We start from the raw sequence: 19,946 nt of genomic DNA, 5'->3' as shown, positions 1-19,946 counted from the left end.
CTACCCATTACCTGGTTGCAGGAAAATCAAGCAGCGATCTTTAATTTCAGAACAATATGGCCACAAGCCACCGCTAATACTGCACACCACATCTTTACGCCTTGTAACAAACATAGAGCACTCCCCAACCCCCAAACCTAGCCCTACCCGCCCACCACCCACTTCAGCACCCCAATCATGCCAAAGCCTTCCCAAAAACCAACCCAACCCTCCCCTCCCCGTAACTACAAAGATCAAAGTTTGGAGTACACCCATGTGAAGGGGGCACAGATGGGCAGGAGTTGACTGAGCAGTCAATATCCAAGCATCACAGCTCAGTTTGACAAATGATAGGCATACTAGTGGAGTAGGATAACTCATTGAAACAAGAACAAAGGTGAGTTCACAGGCCCCGGCCACAATGAAAGGGCATATTGGAGTGGGACCAAAGCAAGTGGGAACCGCACTTAGCCAACAGTTACCACAATAAACAGAAGAGGCAGCACAGTCCTGCCACCCAGCTGATTACTAAAACAGCGGACGATCAGAACTTCTCCAGCATTCACCCATATGTAAAGACCGTCTCTATAATATCAAAAATACAAGTGTGGCTTGACCAATAAAGTAACATGATACCATGGAGGCACATACAGAATCCAATAGAAACAGAAATCCCCAGAAAAGAAGTCATAGTACAACCCAAAGCAGAACCATCAGCAATCAGCATCTTCCTGCCCCCTCAGGAGCTTCAGTAGAGTCACGCTTTTTTGCTTTTCAGATTCTTTACGTAATCCATTGCAGCCTTTGGGGAAGAAAAGATCTTGTTGTTGGCCGCAGCGCCGATGCGGAGTCGGGCAGGACATAACATGGCGTAGAGGACCCCCACATTGCGCAAAAACTGTTTCACAGTGCCAAACTCCCTCCTTGCGGCCTGAACGGCGACCGTGAAGTCCGGGAAGAAAGCAAGTGTATTCCCCTGATGTTTGATTTTCCCCTTCTCTCTTGCCAGACGCAGAATTGTATCCCGGTCCCTATAGTTTAGAACCCTGGCTATTATGGGGCGGTGGGGAGCCCCCGGGACAGGGCGAGCAGCGAGTGAGCGGTGGGCACGTTCCACAATAAACATATTAGAGAGGTGTTCCGTGCCAAAGATATCTGCAATAAGGTTCTCCATATAGGTCTCCATCCTGCCCACAATTGTGGACTCCGCCAGCCCCGTAACGCGGATGTTGTTGTGTCTGGACCGCACCTCCAAGTCCTCATTCTTCGCCTGTATGAGAGACAGGCCCTTTTCCATATTCAACGTCTTGTCAGTAACCGTTGATAGGCCATCCTCAGTAGCCGAGACCCTCTGCTCAACTTCCCCCATGCGTGTGCTCTGCTTTTCCAGTTGAGAGGACATGTGATCCAGTCTGTGGTTAACAGCAGCCATAGCGCCTTCAATTGACTGTAAAGTCTTCTGCATGGCCACCGAAGTGGCCTCCAGTGTGGGGGGTCCATCCGTTGTGGCATCCGCCTCCGAGTCCGAGGCAGCCTTCTGCGGGGTCTTGGGCTGTCGCCGTGACTCTAAAGTGAGTTTAGATTGACTTTTGTCTGTGTTCCCCATGTTCATAAGCCGCGAAGCAAGCACCAATGCAGGAATCAGCAGGGACTAGTGCACCCAGGCTCCAGGGCTCCCCTGGACCACACCACACACTGCCAGGCAAGAGTGAGTAGCGTAATCCCACACGTGGCCCCAGCAACTGCACAGCACACACAGACAGCTCCAATGGTAAGCACAGCCAAAGCAGTCCATCAACCACTTGGGTACCCCCCAAGTCAGAGGCAGGGTCACTGATGAGCTTCAAGCGTTACACTCCGCTAGGTCTAGGACGCACCAGCTGTCCCCCTCCGTAAGTACCGACAGACTCTTAGGCCCCCCTCAGGGCAGGCTCCCAGCAGGCCCCACTCACTCCAAGATAGTTCAATAGCACATTAGATCCAGGCGGAGCGCAGAGCCACAAGCAGTAATATGAAGCACTATAAGTATTCCATATTCACAGCTAGAGTCCCAAAGCAGAAGGCCTGTAGCATAAATTCAGGGTAAGGCCTATATAAAAAAACATCTAGAATGTTCCAAACAGTATAAGTCCAGGACCCCTCACTGTAGGCGGCACTCCTCACACCAGCTGTCTCCAGCTGTACAGCTCCTTTGACTTTAGCAGCTGCCTCCTCGCCTTTCCCAGGCCTCGCATGCAATTGCACCCACAGTCCTCACTGGGACCCTGATCCGGACAGGCACTACCACTGTTCATGCGAGTCCATGAGAGACTCATATTTATAGATCACGCACCTACAGCAGCCTGTCTTCAGTTGAGACCGGGATCAGCATCACAGGGAGCCCGCCTCTTAGTCTGTGATCGCCAGGTGAAGCCAGCGGGCCCAGTGCTCCCCAGCGGTCCCCCTACAACCGCCGCTCCTCGCTCAGGCCCGGCACCAGCCGCAGCAAGCAGGACGCGGCCTCAGCCTACGGCTTGAGACCACCTCCGCGGCCCGCACCGCAAGTGTACCGCAGCCCCACTTACCGCCGCCAGTGCCGACGGGCGCTAGCTCTTCAGTTGATCGTCCCAGGAGCGGCCGAGCAGATCTTCAAGGGTGCGCCGCCAAGTCCCCAGCCGCCAGCTCCCCGCACCGGAGCCCACACCAAGCTGACTGTACTCTCGGCAGGGCACCGAGCAGCCGTCTCCTCTCCGTCAACCGCTCACGGCGACGGCTGTGCAGAGCCAGGCAAAACACTCCACCTCCGCCTCACAGCGTGGCCCCCCGAACGCAACGGGAGTCGTGCTGGATATATAGGCAGGCTTCCAGTCCACTCCGTAGGGGCCTACCACTCCTCCACAGCCGCCATTTGCCGCGATATCGCCTCAGGGCCCAGCAGTTCGCTCCTGCCACCATCAAGGCTCCGATTTCTCCACCAATGCCACCAATGGATAAAGCAGGTAAGCGGGAGGTCATCTAGGCTCGCAACATGCTCTAGGATTGCGTGATGGAGCAGATATTGGACGGATTATGGCTTGGTCAGGCAGAGCCTCACATCGGTGCGGCCATCTTGCCGTGTGCCCTCTAGCGCCCCCCCTCGAGATACTAACTTCCTCAAACTTTTGCAACCATTGGTGGACTACTTCTGCAGGCTGGGAAATGCCCATCTCCAGCCTTCAAAGCTCCGGGCCTTACGCCTCTTTGAAGATGCTGTATAACTCCCAAATGCTGATAGTCTCTTCGAAACCACTGCGGCGCAGCTCGAACACCCCCTTCACCGCAGGCCCCGGGTGCCTCATCTCCTTCCCTAGTATAGGCAGCCCCACCATCCCTTGGAAGGCCACCCGCGACAAACACTGATTTTGGATATCATAGCTTCTCCGCCTTGATGGCCCATGCTCTCAGTGCTAAGAGACTGCCGATCACCCCCGCCTTGCCTCTCCTACATCTCTTTACCCCTTTCTCTTTCTTCACATCTTACTTCTTTTTTCTCTCTTTGCCTCTTTGTCTCCTATGTTAGATGCATTGTCCTTAGCTGGAACTGTGATCCCAATGAGCAGATTTGAAATGTACGACATCAGGCCAGAGATCGTTCTGTTGGAGCCTCGATTAGAGATACAGTGGATAGGCTGTTACCTCTAGATATTCAAAGCTTGGCGAATAAGCTGCAGTAGGTCTAATTTTGTTAACATGACCACACAAGACCATCATACCCGACTGTATGTAATGCTTCTGATACTACCTGTTAGAAATGGGATTTCTGGCTAGCTGAGACTTGTGCCAAAGCGAGGCAGAAACCACCACTCTAGACAGGATAAGGAAGTTACACTCCTAAAATAACCCCTGCTCACCCCCTTGGTAGCTTGGCACGAGCAGCCAGGCTTATCTTAGAGGCAGTGTGTAAAGCATTTGCACATAACCTACAGTAAAACAGTGTACGCACTAAAGAAGGACACCACACCAGTTTAGAAAAATATCCAATTTTTATGTACTTAAGACAAGACCAAATACGATAAAAATCCACAATACTATACTTCAAAATGTTCACTAATCAAAATATGCTTTAAAAATAGTTCCTTGATGTCGATAGCTCTGTCTGGGGCTATCACAGCATCGTGAACAACAAATCCAAAATCATTTCATTTCAAAAATCTTTATTTCGATCACAGATCCTAAAAGATACATAACAATATATATATACAGTTAAAAACTTATTAAACATGAGTGATCCGGTGGTTTAAAATGCATAAAAAGAGAGGGGTATGATGGATGCGTTATAAATTTTCAGAAGATCTTTTATACAAGTCTTTTCATCGCTCGGCTTCGAATAAACCACAAGGAGGTTAAGAATTTCGAGAGGGCAAAGACTACAGTGGGAGAGAGGTCTGACTTTAGAACTCTATAGGCCGGTTGGAAGGATCTGAAGCCCAGGTTCCTGAGTAACGGAACTAGCCAGTATTTCCTGCTCCTCTCGTAGCCCCTGCAGAAGAAAACAGCGTGGACATCATCCTCCTTTGGATGGGCACACACTGGGCAAGTTGCTACAGTGGAGCGTGATGACCAAGACGCTGTAAATGATGCTAAAGGGAGGCATCCGTATCTCCATTGCAGAAGAAGTTTTCTCGTTAGCACAGGGGAGATCGCATCTAGAGTCCTTTCGGGGCAGTAAGAGTCTTTCACTTTCAGGAATAGGTGTGTCAGGGATCCTTCTCGACTATCCAAAATCAGTTTCGGCTGACCGCTGGGTCCTAGGCCAACTACGGTGTCGGGAAGACCCGCAAACAGTACCTTTCAGAGATGCAGGGCGACGGGGCCTTGAAGTCACTTGCGTTGCAGGTCAAGCTCCTTTCTGATGGGATCCGGAGCGCTGGCACCAACAGGCATCGGGTGCTGCGGTGTGAAGCGCAGTGTTGCGGTGTGCGGTGTCCCCAGGTCGCAGTGTGAGCAGCGGCTCGGTGGCGGTGTCAGATGGCGTCGTCTGTGAGACCAGGCTCGCGGTGCGGCGTGGCGGCGGTGCCCTCTGTGGTGCCAAAGCTTCCGGGTGAAGCAAGACGGTGCAGAGTGCAGTGCCCGCAGGTCGTGTTGCGAGCAGCGGCCCGGTGACGGCATCAGCAGGCGTCGCCGGTGAGACCAGGGTCGCGGTGCGGCGTTGCGGCGGTGTCCTCTATGGTGCATTCAGGACACGGGTTCGGCAGGGTCGTCGTAGACATCGTCGGGTGGCGTTCTTCGGGTGGCAACACAACACACACAGTCCTTAGTGCTGCGGGTCAAAGAACCTGAAGTCTTTGCTGTTCCTGAGACCTTCTGAACAGGAGGCAAGCTCTACCTCAAGCCCTTGGAGATTCTCACCAATTCGGTTGCAGAAAGTCCAGTCCAGGCCTTTCACTGCCAAAGACAGAAGCAGCCACTGCAGGTCAGCCCAGCAAAGCACGCAGCAAAGTGGTTGTTCCCTTCAGCAGTTTCTCCGGCTCTTCTTCTGTGCAGTCTTCTTGATCCAGATGAGTTCTAAAGTTCAGGGGTCTGAGGCCCAGTATTTGTACAAAAAAATCCGTTGATCTGCCAGGCAGAGGGTGTCGGTGTCCGGCCAGAACCAGTTGGACCTTCTCTAGCGTAAATTCCTGGCAGGAGGTGGAGACGCTTTTTCAGAGGCAGACCAGGCCCTTTGAGGTGCAAGGAAATCTCCTCCCTCTTCCCCCATCATAACCCAGGTCTATTTAGTCCTTTCCTGAACTACCTGGACTATCGGGAGCCACCCTGCTCCCTAGCCATCTGTCGTCCAAAAACCAGACAATCAATCCACATTCCAGCAGAGGCACAAGGGATGACTGAGCAAAATAATTTTACCCACTTTCTAAAAGGGGCCTTTATGAACTCAGAATGAAAATGGCACCCTCGCAAAAGGCTGCGTCTTTAGACGCTGAATTCAGGCATACCAAACTTCCTTCACCTATACCTTTCTCAGGCTACGTATGTGGGTGGCACAATCCATGCTGCAGGCCCACTAGTAGCAGTGGACTCACAAGCCCCGGCACCCGCAGTGCCCATTACTGGGGACTGACAAGTAAGTCACACATTCAATCATAACACAATTTACCACAGGAGCACCAGCGCTTTACCACTGATCAGCTGTGGGAAAAGCACACATAAACTTTATACCAGCAAAAACAGAGTCAAAACTAGGAGGTCAGATAGCAAAAACTCGGGAGAAGCACGCCAAAAGATGGCAAGTCTAACACTACCTTAGTGGAAAATGGCAGACTATAAGACTGAACACTGTGTAATTGATCTCACTCTGAAGCAAGGTGTTGTAATATTGGAGAACGGAAGATAGCATTGTCTTTAACTGCTCATGTATGATTACTTTAAGTGCCAATAAAAACATGTTTAAAAAAAAAACCTTGAAGGGTGCAATCAGATTTTATTTTGTTGATCTACTGAGGCCGTCCTTCGCAAGGGGCTCCAGCCAAAGGGGTACTTAAATGTGTTTTTGACAATTTTGTAATGGTTATCTTTTGAATCCATGGCAACTTGTGGAATTATCAGTTACCTTTATAACAACACTTTGTAATGACTGTGACAAAACAGTTCAGAAAAGACAGGACAATCTGGTTGTTTGTTGTGATAGTGACTACAGCTGTTTCCATACCTCTGTCATTCCCTGCAGTAGTAATTCTTTCACCTTCTTCTCTGTCTCTTCTGTGTCATTGATTGGAAGCACAATAGTCTTGTGGTTCCTTCTTCTGGCCAATTCCAAGACAAGTTTGCGTGCAATGCAGCTGTCTGTGCTGTAAATCAACAAGGAAGGCTTTTGAGGAGACATCAGAGCCATGCTCTGAAGATCCACGGTGAACTCTGCTGTGTACCTATGTGAGAGATGGCGAAATCAATAGAAAGCAGATTTAAATGAAATCAGTTTACAAACCAAATGCTGCATTTTATAGATTTGACAACAGTAACCCTCGTTCTATTTGATCCTCCGTGAGGTGTGTAAAATAGTTAAATATTGAATAAAATGAAGAATCAAGTACTTATTTTAGCAAGGTGGGTTTATTAAAACCTCATCCCAAAACAGCCAACAGCAACTGACTCAGTCAGAATCCCTGACGGAGTCCATTCTAAGAACATCGAATACAGGTAAGGAATCATGAGGCTTAAAGGGGAAGAGTAGAAAACATCACACATCTCCCATCTATACATACGAAAAACAATTTAAAAGACAAAAAAACATTACTTGAGTAAGAGCAAAAGGAACACAAGCTCAAACATAGTCTTTCAAATAAGAGGGAGCTTTACGAGTTCTTTGACTTCTCTTAGAAGGAAACGAAGACCTGTCAACGGAAAAGTTAGTACCCAAGTGAAAATTATTGCATAAATTATCATTATGAGCAGGAGCACTTGAAAAGGACAAATCAGGATTAACAACAACTATACGACTCTTATTCCAAATTCTTCCATCATCAGTCTTAACAGCATTTTTAAAGATCTTAATAACAGACCTAATGTCGGTGTACTTTGACCATGGTTTGCGTCCCACAGGGGTCTTAATTTTAACAAAGTCACCTACTTTGATCTCATGAGAAACCCCACTTTTCCTAAGATCAAAGTATGCCTTACGAGCATCTTGTTTGAGTAACTCCTTAGTTCTCCAATCACCAATATCATTATTGACAAGGCCCTTGTTCAGGCACATCCACCCCGGACACATCAAAGTGTTGGGAACCCTCCCTTTGAACAGCTCAAATGGGGACCTTCCAGTAGTAGAATGGGGGGCAAAACGATAAATGTTAATCCTGTCTTGGAGAGTGGACTTCCAATCTAAACCAGAAGAGCGAGCAAGTTGTATAGATTCTTTCAGAGTTTTATTAACTCTCTCTACTGCACCATTGGTTTCAGGATGACAAAGTGAACACCTTTTATGAACTATCCCACATTTTTTCAGAAAGTCAACAAACATGGAAGAACAAAATTGAGGACCATTGTCAGATAGAAGACTGTTAGGAAAACTTTCCTTATTAAATAAGGGCTCTAAAAACTTAATGACAGAATCAGACATAATTTCCCTGACAGCAGAAACCTCAATCCATCTAGAGTATAAATCAATCAATACAATGAGATAAGGGGTATCAGAAACACCAGAGAGAGGACCAAGAATGTCAATTGCGACCTCATCCCACGGATGGCCAGGTAAAACCCTCTTCACCATAGGCATTTGTCACTAGAACAGCACTCAGGGCATTCTCGGACCATTCTCTCTATTTCTAGATCCATGCCAGGCCACCAGAACTGCATGCGAAGAAACTTTTTAGTCTTAACAATGCCCATATGTCCACGATGGGCATGAGACAACAATTTATATCTTAATGAGGTGGGAGGAACAAGTTTAGTACCACGAGTTAAAAGACCATCATTCACTGACAGTTCATCAGAAACTAACAACCAAGGCTTGTCCAAGCGAGAATTACTCTTCAAGGAAAGGATAACTTTCGAAATTTCTTCATCCTTCTCCGACTCAGATCTCCATTCAGACTCAACAATGGCACCATCAGTCACCTCACATACATTCACAAACTCCTCTGGATCACACAAATCATCTGCTTCAGAGTCAGAGTTCTCACAGTCAACCAACCTTGATAAGCAATCCGCTGACCTGTTAGCTATCCCAGGAATATATTCAACCTCAAACTCAAATTCTTGCAAAGAAACAATCCATTTTCTTATCCTAGATGAGATAGCATCCAAACCTTTTTTTGAAAATACCTCTTTCAAAGGTTTATGATCGGACAAAACACAGATTTTGGTCCCCCAAATCAAATTTTTAAACTTTCTTAAAGCCCAAAATATTGCCAAAGATTCCTTTTCTATTACAGAGTAATTCAACTCTGATCCTCTGAGACAACGAGAAGAACAACAGATCAAAAAATCTTTACCATCCTTTTTTTGAACTAAAACAGCACCTAGTCCCTTATCGCTTGCGTCAGTAAACATAACAGTGGGAAGACCAGGGGCAAAAGCATGGAGAGAAGGTGCTCTGTTCAAATCTTTCTTGATGCTTAAAAATTCAGATTTGCAATCAGATGACCAGTTAAAAACTGCATTTTTAACCGTTAATTTCCTTAAGTTATGTATTTTATCAGCAAAATTAAAAATGAATTTTCCATAAAATTCCACCATACCCAAAAATGAGAGAAGTTCATCTTTGCAGGTGGGTTCCTTCACTTTATCTATAGCTTCAACTAACTCTTTTTTGGGAAAAACTCCATTACAAGTGATGCGATGGCCCAAATAATTAACCTCTTGTACCCTGAATTTGCATTTTGTCCTCTTTAAAGTCATACCTGCACCTTCCAAACGTCTCAAGACCATAGAAACGCGAGTATCATGCTCAGCAACATTGCTACCATAAATCAACAAATCATCCTGATAGCACTTAACACCAATTAATCCCCTCAAGATTTTTGACATGATTCTCTGAAAAACAGAGGCCGCAGAAACAAGACCAAAAGGCATTCTTTTGAACTTGAACGTACCCATAGGTGTAATGAAGGCAGTCAAGTCTTGAGACGAAACATCTAGCTCTACCTGGTGGTAGGCAGAAGCTAAATCAAGAGTGGTAAAATATTTGGCCCCTTCTAAAGTACAAATCATTTCATCTATATTAGGAAGAGGAAACCTATCAACTACAACTTCCTTATTTAAAGATCTCAAATCAATGCAAAGGCGAATTTCGCCAGTGGGTTTCTTCGCTATCACGACTGGAGCAAGCCATTCTGTTGCCTCAACTGGTACAATTATGTTACTCTTAATAAGTTTATCCAACTCATCCTGTACCTTTGCTTGTTCAGTGAGCGGAATTCTCCTAACCTTAGCTACAACAGGGAGAGCATTGTCTTTCAATTTAATGAGATGTTTGTAGCCACGTAGACACCCCAATTCATCTTTAAAAACATTTGGAATTTTTTTTGCCAAAGTCAAGGATAAGTTCTCATCACTCATAGTACTAGGTGTATCAGATATTTCATGAATTTGAACTTGAGGAGAAGCATTGGGATCAAGAGTAACCCCTAACTGTCGTAGATGCAACCAACCCAACAACGCATCTCCTTTTTTTGAGACATAAACTTTTCCCACAATTATGAGAGAACCAAGTTCAATTACAGCCATGAAATATCCCAACATTGAAATTGGCTTTTCACTATAACCTAAGGGCAAAATATCACATCTAAACATTTTCACGTTTTTAGCAAATAATTCATTAAACATTTTCTCATCGATTATAGTTATCTTAGAACAGGAGTCAAATTTAAAGTTTACCATGGAATTTTCTACTTTAACCATGAAAGAAGGATGATCAGATTTATCATCATTCACCTCAAAACAGATAGATCTTACTTGAGGTTGTGGCCATCTTCTCCTTGAATTATCACTGTTTTGAGCTTTTGACCTGCAAAATTTAGCATAGTGACCTTTTTATTTACATAAGTTACAGGTTACCTTCAAGGCAGGGCAAATAGGAGAATTAGCTAAATGGTTAATCTGACCACATCTAAAACATGAAAATCTAACATTTGATGAATTCATTTGTCTATTTACTTTATCTTTATCTTTATCTTCAGAATTCACACCATCAGTTTTTTTATTTGACAAACAGTCTCATCAACTTTTACGTCTTCTTTTGACTCAGAAATAGAGGGTTTATCTTTCTCTTTTTTAAGCTCTCCAACACATCTTGTCATATGCTCAACCTGTTTAGCAATTGTCAAAACTTCTTCGAGAGGTGGCTCATCTTTTAACCAAAGTTCCTTCCTTATTTCATCATGTGCGCATCTTAAGACAAATTGATCTCGAATTCTCTCATCAAGGGTTTGTCCAAAATTACAAGAGGATGCAAGTTTCCTTAAAGAAGACACGTAATCTTCTACTGACTCATCTTTCTTTTGTTCTCTCAGACCAAAATGATATCTTTCCATAATTGTGCTGAGCCTAGGTAAGTTGTGTCTATCCAGTTGTAGGATTGCTATCTCGTATTCATTCAGATTTCTTTGTTCCGCAGCTGAAAGATCTGGTAAGTGCTCAAGAACATCTTGTCCTTCTCCTCCTAAGCAATGCAACAGAAGCAAATGCTTTCTTTCCGCACTCAAATTTGTTCCACATACTCTTGCGTAATTTGCAAAGATCTTTTTCCACTTTTTCCACTTCACATTTGGTTCACCTGGACTCGTTAGAAAGAATGCTGGCTGAGTAACATTTTGCATTTTTATATTTATTTAAGGTTGAACAGTTCAATATTAAAACTCTTTAGTATTTAATGAATAATTTATTTTCCGTAGCTTTATATCAATGAGAGTTTCCTTTTTTTTTTAAAAAAAAAAAAACATACACTCCTTAATGAATAATTCAATTTCCCTTGTTTTGGGAACGAGTGGCCATTTTTCTTTTATACACTGACTTCACTTATTTTTAATATAGTCCTTTATGACTTCACTTATTTATTTATTATAGTCCTTTATCAAATGCACTCAACCATTCTTGTTTTATAAAGTGAGCATTGTCCTTTGTTGTGAGAAATCCAACTTTGAAAATTTTCCTTTGGTTTGATAAAGGACAAAGAATGTAGATCAAATTAACAATGGGCTCAGAATGTAGAACACTTAAACAATGAACTTGTTCTATCCTTGAGTGTTACAGCAGTTAGAACTCCATGTAAGGTTCAGTGACACGCAGCATTTATTAAAAGAGCTGGAACGCCGTGCAAAGTCTTTTGACACGCAGCGTTCAAATGCGCTGGAACGCACAAAGTATTTTGACACGCAGCGTTCAAATGCGCTGGAACGCACAGTAGAGTGTCTTGACACACAGCGTACTCGAGGGACTGGAACGCAGCGCAAGGCTCACTCTTGAGCAGCGTCAGCTGTATGCGCGCGCAGCCTGGCTAAGAATGCAGCATGAGGAAATGAAAACGTTGGCCTCGCGCGAAGGCCAAAATCCCTCGCAAGTCTTTTACTAATTTTCTTTTAGTCCCAAAATTAATTCTTTTTTAAAATATTCCTCCCGCTCTCCTCACCCGTGAAATAGATGTCAATTCTGCCGCTGGGAAGACGACGCTTCACTTCTTGTACTGAAGGACAGCCGCTGGAGGAGAAACAAGGTAGATTTCTTTGCTGTGTTGATCTGGTTGAGGCGATTTCCAATCGTCGCCAGTGTAAAATAGTTAAATATTGAATAAAATGAAGAATCAAGTACTTATTTTAGCAAGGTGGGTTTATTAAAACCTCATCCCAAAACAGCCAACAGCAACTGACTCAGTCAGAATCCCTGACGGAGTCCATTCTAAGAACATGGAATACAGGTAAGGAATCATGAGGCTTAAAGGGGAAGAGTAGAAAACATCACAAGGTGGCCCCAGAAATGTCTAATTCGGACTACTTTTATTAAGGTGTATGGTGCAATTATATAAAGCCCAAATGGGCACCGAACTTGGAGAAACTAACGTTCTAGGGGATTTGAGACTTTCTTTTGATTTTTTTAAACTTCCAGCCAAAATCAGGGGTGATTGTATATGTGCAGGAAGGGACACATTCCTGCACATACAAAAACATTCATGGTGATTTGCTCTTTCCATGCAGCACACATAGAAAGAGCAAAAAATGTGGAGAAATTAATGATTTCTCCTCATATCGCCATTCTAATTCCTGATAATCCTTCGCGTTGGAATGGCAATGTTTTGGCGCTGCCTCAGCCTTGTAAATCTGGGGCAGCATCAAAAAGCAACTGGTGTTGCGGTGCAATGCCTACAACAGCACCCATTGCACGCCCCTTAGCCACAGAGGACTGCAGCAGAAAGGGGCATATTTACAAGGTGGCGTTAAGCCATGTTATGTGGCTTGGCGTCACCTTGTAAATATGGGAAATAGCGATACACCACCGGAGCGTCAAAAAAACGGATGCTTTGTTGAAGATTGGGGCTCCTAAATATGCCCTGAGGTGTGAACTTTGATGTTTAATTGTTATGTATCAGAAAAAAGTTATTTCTCACATAGATAATACAAAAATCTCCAGAACTCAATCACCCTGAAATATTTAGATTACGATATTACAGCTAAGGCAGTGTGTGGTTTGCATGACCCTGTCAGGACATTGCTACACCGGAATTACACCACACCTGATCCCGACCATAATACCTGACAGGCTTGGTGGAACCTTGAAAACAGTGAGGAAGCAAACTAAAAAGACCTGACTAAGGGCCTATTTTATAGTTTTGCATATAGGGTATTTCTTTGCAACTGCGATGGCGTGCCCTCTCCTCCAAATCCTCAGTCGGCCCACCTGATTTACAGGCGGACAGATCTTAAGAATGTCAGTAGCAGAGCCTACTCCAGAATCGTCAATGACATATTCCTCTGACAGCCCTATGACTTCCTAGGGATGTCGGAGGTTTACATATAACAAAATCCACCCGATTTAGAGTGGACAGTGTTAAATGTTTTTTGCTGTCTGGTGGTGAGGGACTGTAAAAAAAAATAGTATTGACACCCATATCATAGGGGACATCTCCTATTGGTGTGAGGGTCATTAGTTTTAACGTGTTTAACCCCTTCGCCGCGGGGCTAATTCCCACACGGTGTGGGGGAGAGGGGGGCCGCGCGGTGCGCCGCTGGGCTCATGACGAGCTCGGCTCGTCACGCAGCATGGTGGCGCTGTGCTCATGACAAGCTGAGCTCGTCATGACAACGTCCGTTTGAATAGAACGCTTATCACAGCAGGGGAATTATCCTCGTGTGGGAGCGCCACGCCGGAGCACAGCGCCACTGTGCCTCATGGCAAGCTGAGCTTGTCATGAGCAGTGAAGGTTTTTAAAAACAAAATCCCTCTTTAGGATTTTGTTTGTAAAAAAGCAAAAACTTGTTCAAAGTTTGATGGACTGTCCATCAAACTTTTAACACATTGACAGGTACCGCTGTGATGGCAGTTGCTGATAATGACCAGAGATGTTAGTCGGGTCAGCTGGCATCTCTGAATGCAGAGTACTGGTTATGCAGCACTCGCCATACCTTGAGGTAGCCACAGTTCTCGATGGATCATAAATGCAATGTCAGTTCACAAGTGTATCTCGTAGCCGTCCCTGACGCTGGTTGCATCGGCATTGTCATTTACAAAGCCAAGAGCTCTCCCACTCGCAAATGCAAGACCTATTGCATTGCAAATGCTTGTTTTTACAGGCAAAAATGCAGCCTGTGTTCAAACGGAGGGCAGAAATTTTCCCTGCAGGGATATCTCTGGGTCCATGGGATCCCCTTCGCCCCCTTTTATGGGGCATCTTTATGGTGTGCCACCCGTTTGTGGTTCCCTGATAACCTTTTTGCACTCGCACATATATGCTGTGGGCACAGAGGCAAAGTGTTTCCTTCATTGCATGGGGCCACACTTGCCTAAGCTTGCACTAGCAGTACATGTGCACAAGCATGATCGAAATTCCATAAAGATCTGTGGCGCTTTCTGTAGTACTATAGTGCCTGAGTGCAGAAAACAGGCGCCCCTGTTACTCCCTGGCACTTTACGTAATATGATCTCAAGTGCGCAATTCGAAGACTATTCAAAGCGGACAGCTTTTTATTTTAAGTGTAATGCACATCAGCAACTGAAGTTGCAGCACTGCATTATGCAAGGGGAAGAAAACATTACGTTACAAAGGTGAGTATTGCGTCAGGCAGCCTTAAAGGGTTCTGGAGCCGGAGGAGAGACCAGCAGTAGGCCATATGTAGTATATATGGGTCTGCACAGCCCTCTCTCCCTGGTGCACAAAGAGCAGAAACTTTGGTGGCTGTGGTGCGTTGCAGTGTCCCCCAAAGCCCCCACAGTGGGGGGCCCCCTCATAGTAGGACCCTTGCCTGAGAGCTCCTGAGTAAGTCTGGAAGGGGGCCCCTCCATGAATTTTGCAGGGGGCCCCCCTAAAAGTTTTGTTACGACACTGGTGCGTTGCACTATTTCTTTATAAATCTGCCCATACATTTCTATAGCTCTTGACATGATTACCATGGGTAGTATCAAAAAACAGTGGCTGCCCAAAAACCACCTGTCAGTGGTCGCTTGTAGATTAATCAAATCAAGAAAAGTTATTTAATCATTATTTAAAACTAGAAGAAATTATGAACAATTTGAAATAACTGAACCACTTGGAGAAGTGAAACATTTTATTTTTATAGCTTCACAAGAAAATGTGATCAGGTGATCCCAAAGTAAGTGATAGAAGAACATGGAGTTCTTTCTCATTGTCACGTGGGGTTCCTCAGGGCTCGTCTTTGAGTTCCACTCTTTTTATTCTTTATTTTCCCCCACTGGCCGGTCCCATCAAAACGCATGGGTTTTCGGTTTTGAGCTACGCAGATGACACCCAAATCCTAGTCTCAGTATCTGGGAATCCTAAGGACACTGCAAGTAGATTCCATAATTGTATGCAGGAGGTCAGCAATTGGATGTTCAATAACTGCTTGCAAATGAACTCCTGTAAAACCGAAGTGGTCCTTCTGGGCAGCAATACTTACTTTGGTTTCCAATTTGGCGTTCAAAGGAACTAGAAATCTTACCAAAACCGGGCTCTAAAGTATACAAGCTTTTACAATGCAATAGGTCTTGCATTAATTAAGTTTGAGTTTTTGGCATTGCTAAATATTGCAACACCAATTGCAACAAAAGTCTATAAATTGGAGGCCAAAAAAGATGTGCATTTATTTTTGTAGCACTGGTGGCATGCTGCGCTTTAAATGAATATGTTTAAAAGTAAAGTGTGCCATACTGCTATTGTTACAATAGTTAATTGTGGATGTGTTAACAATTGATGTGTGGACTGATGGCTGGTGGTGTGTGTCTGTAGAAATTGTGCACTGATGGCTGGTAGTGTGTGTTGCTGGTGGAAGTGTGCACTGCCGGCTGGTGGTGTGTGTGCCTGGTGGAAGCGTACACTGACGGCTGATGGTGTGTGTGCCTAGTGAAAGCGCGCACTGACGGCTGGTGGTGTGTGTCTGATGATTGTGTGCACTGACGGCTGGTGGTGTGTGTGTGTGTGCTTGGTGAAAGCGTGCCCTGACGGCTGGTGGTGTGTGTGTGCCTGGTGAAAGCATGCACTGACGGCTGGTGGTGTGTGTGTGTGCCTGGTGAAAGCGTGCACTGACGGCTGGTGGTGTGTGTGTGCCTAGTGAAAGCGTGCACTGATGGCTGGTGGTGTGTGTTTGATGAATATGTGCACTGATGGCTGGTGGTGTGCGTGTGCTTGGTGAAAGCGTGCACTGACGGCTGGTGGTGTGTGTGTGCCTGGTGAAAGGGTACACGGAAGTCTGGTGGTGTGTGTGTGCCTGGTGAAAGAGTGCACTGACGGCTGGTGGCGTTTGTGTTCCTGTTGAAAGCGTGCACTGACGGCTGGTGGTGTGTGTGTGCCTGGTGAAAATGCGCACTGATGTCTGGTGGTGTGTGCCTGGTGGGAGCGTGCACTAACGGCTGGTGGTGTTTGTGTCAGGTGAAAGCGCGCAGTGATGACTGATGGTGTCTGTGCTTGGTGAAAGTGTGCACTGACGGTTTGTTCTGTGTGTGGTTGTGTGTGGTTGTATGTGTCGTTGTATGTGTGATTGTATGTGTGGTTGTGTGTGTGGTTATGTGTGTGGTTCTAGTTGTGTGTATGGTTGTGTGTGTGTGGTTGTGTGTGAGTTGAGTGTGTTGAGTTTGTGTATGTGGTTGTGTGTGTTGTGTTTGTGGTTGTGTGTTGTGTTTGAGGTTATGTATGTGGTGGTGTGTGTGGTTGTGTGTGTGCATGTGGTTGTGTGTGTGTACGTGGTTGTGTGTGTGTGTGGTTGTGTGCGTGTGGCTGTGTGTATGTGTGTGTGGTTGTGTGTGTGGCTGTGTGTGTGTGTGGGGGGGGGGGGTGGGTGAGGGGGCAGATAAGCGTAATGTTGTCAGCTCTGAGGAGCACACAGTTTATGCTGATATTCTGAAGCATGTGCTTCCAGACTACCTGCTCCCCCTTGATGGTCCGTCCGAGTTATACCTTGCACTGCTGTTATGCCTCAATAAATCCCAGGCACACTTCCGCTTTTCATCTATCGCCACTGGGAAAAAGCAGGGTACCAGTACATTGATTAATTGGCCGGCTGATGGAGACCCTCCTGTGAAATCTAAAGCATTTAATAAAATAACCCTCATGTTAGCTCTTAAAACGACCCTCACATTATATCCTCAAATGACCTTCACATGAGATAATAAAGGGACCCTCCGGTGAGACCCAAGAGTTAGCCTCTTGAGATCCGAGGGTGATTATACCTGAGATGCCAAAAGAAGCTGCTGTAACATGCCCAGGAGCCACCTAAATTACCCAACTGTATTTACAAAAACTACTGAAATGTGAGAAAATAGATGCAAAATAGGTCATGTGCGAGACCCCGACATGCCGCCCCTAGGCCAGACGATTACAAAAGTATGCACATGTCTATTACTGAGCTTTTAAACTCTCCTGACATAGAAATAGTGGTCTAACTAGAACATTATATCTGGGACCACTGGGATTATGTGGCAGTGATGGACCAAAGTATGCCGCTAAATTATATGGCATGAAAAGGCAAATTATGCAGCATAATGTAACACATTTTGTTATACTACTTAACTCTTTTTTTGTCTTTTTTACTCACGCTAACACCATCTGGGCAAAGATTTCACCTTATTAGCAGTACCTGTTTAACATCCAAGTGCACCAATAAACAAATGAAAGATAACTAGTCAACTATTGTAAAAGGTCTTCCGCTGCTCTTGAACTCATTGTCAAGCTTTAGTGAGCTAGAAGCATGCAGTGCTAGTAGAAAGCAGCTGTGTGCAGAGCGAGGCGCTACAAGAGATAGATGTACAGAGAAGAAGAGACGCCTTGTGCACAGAGCCATCAGCAAGGAAGCGAGGACTCGTGGCATCACCTTACAGTACATTCTGCGTTTAATGCTGTCCACATCAGCAGACCAGAGGCTTGTGGAGAGGTCCTGGCAGGCTCATCTCAGCTCACTGAATACTGGAGGAGGGGGGAGGGGGGGAGATGCCTGGCTCTGGCTCAGCCCGAGGTCCTGTTGGCACCTCGAGCCCATGATGAGCTGAGCCTCCATGTGGCATAGCCTGCCCCTCTCCCCTTACCCCAGGATGTGGTGTAATGGCCAGACCTGCTGACTTTAGAACTGAGAATCGGGTTTGAGTCACGGAGTCGCTCGACATCCTATAGTTCTGGACAAATCAGCTAATATTCCTGGGACAATAAAAATGAATGTGACCTTGTGTAAGGTAACTGGAATGAATGCCACCCCTTATCAGGAGACACGCCCATCCAATACCTGCCCTCTCTGAAGAGAGCACGCAGCGTTGGTCAGCTATGTGCGAGTGTGTGAAGGGGTGCACAGCGCTGAAGGTTACAATGGGTTGAGAGGGGGTGAAGGGGGAAATAACTTGCAATACCACCTACCATCATCCTGCCCTAACAGCCCCACATAACGTCTTGATTTGCTAAAATGTGAGGGCCAGTACAGCAGCAAAAAGTGGATTGAAAGGATAACGCCAGCAGCGTGGATAATGTAATAAAGGCAGTGACTTAAATAACGTGCAAAAAGAAAATCGTGCTTAGCTTAGTGTGCTGCCCTATTTGTATTTTGGCTGTTTCTGTCATTGCATCCAGATATATGATACAATGAGTAGCAGCATACTGACAATAAGTCTGGTCTATTGGCTTTGTCAATGGTTGTTAGTTGCATAAGATAAATAAGCTTGGTGTTAGAATTGGGGGTCTCTAGTTGGCACAGGTAGGTACTTGTGGCAAAAAGGGACCCTCTCCTCTAGTCAGGGTAAGGGGGAACACTCCCAAAATAACCCCTGCTCACCCCCTTTGTAGCTTGGCATGAGCAGTAAGGCTTATCTCAGAGGCAGTGTGTAAAGCATTTGTGGACACATGCAGTAATCACGTGACAACACTACAAATGGACACCACACTGGTAGCATATCAAAAATAGTTAGATTTTATATAAGAGTTAACACAAGACCAAATAACGACAAAAATAATCCACAATCCAATCAGCAAAAAAGAGTTCTTGTTAAAATGCTTAGTTTTAGTGTTCTGTGAGATTCGTACCCTTTGTCCGGCTCTCACGGTGATGAAAAAGAACACAAAGAGTCAAACAAACGCAGAGGACGCTTCGGTCCGATGCGTTCAGAATGTTGTGCGAGTCGTACACAGTACCTTTTCATGATGTGTCCTGCACGGACGGGCGATGTAAAAAGAAAGTGTTGCACAGTGCGTTGTCCTCCAGTCACGGTGCGAGCTCCGGCTCGTTGATGTCATCGGTACGGGTCGTTGAGCCCAGAGCTTCGATGATTGAGGCGGACGGTGCTTGATGCGGGGCGTTCAGCGTACGTTGCGGCGTACGAGCCGTACTGCGGGAGCTGCGTTGTACAGTCTTAGAACGCGTGGCGGCAGTGCGACGCGAACGTGCAATGCGTACCCAACTCCAGGTGCGATCGTAGACTTTAAATCAGCGGCAGTGTACTCGTCGTTCCGACCAGTGCGGCTCGATGAAGTGAAGCGACGTACGTCGCTTTGTCTTCCTGTCACGGTGCGAGCTACGGCTCGTTGACATCGTTGGTACGAGTCGTTGGGCGCATAGCCGTGTTGATTGAGGTGGACGGACTTTGTACGGTGCTTTACAGGACACGAGTCGATCGTACGAGGCGTACACAGCTCCCTGCCTCCACAGCCACGGAAAACAGCATTTCCAGCAGCTCTCCTCAAGGCGGGTGAAGTCCACTGGTCCTGGGACTTCGTTCAGGGGTCAAGCTCTCTTACAAGCCCTTGGAGTTCTTTGCACAAGTGAAAATAAAGTCTTTAAGTCTTTCTCCTCTCCTTCAGCAGCAAGGAAACCACTGCAGCCCAATCCCCAGGTGAG

General features: G+C 45.8%; 1 protein-coding gene across 1 annotated transcript in view; it reads right to left on the bottom strand.

Moving 5' to 3' along the window:
• The window catches only part of LOC147707531 (dynein axonemal heavy chain 5-like), a 1,425,553-nt gene that overhangs the window by 106,184 nt on the left and 1,299,423 nt on the right, over positions 1-19,946 (bottom strand). The window contains exon 90 of the mRNA XM_086925656.1: positions 6,644-6,860. Coding sequence (XP_086781782.1) covers positions 6,644-6,860 — 217 coding nt within the window. The remainder of the gene's footprint in view (positions 1-6,643; positions 6,861-19,946) is intronic.

This window comes from Lissotriton vulgaris, chromosome 6 (assembly GCF_964263255.1).
Source record: "Lissotriton vulgaris chromosome 6, aLisVul1.2, whole genome shotgun sequence".
NCBI classification, from domain to species: domain Eukaryota; kingdom Metazoa; phylum Chordata; class Amphibia; order Caudata; family Salamandridae; genus Lissotriton; species Lissotriton vulgaris.
Note: the sequence above shows the minus strand (reverse complement) of the source record. Positions and strands in the feature narration are given on the sequence as shown.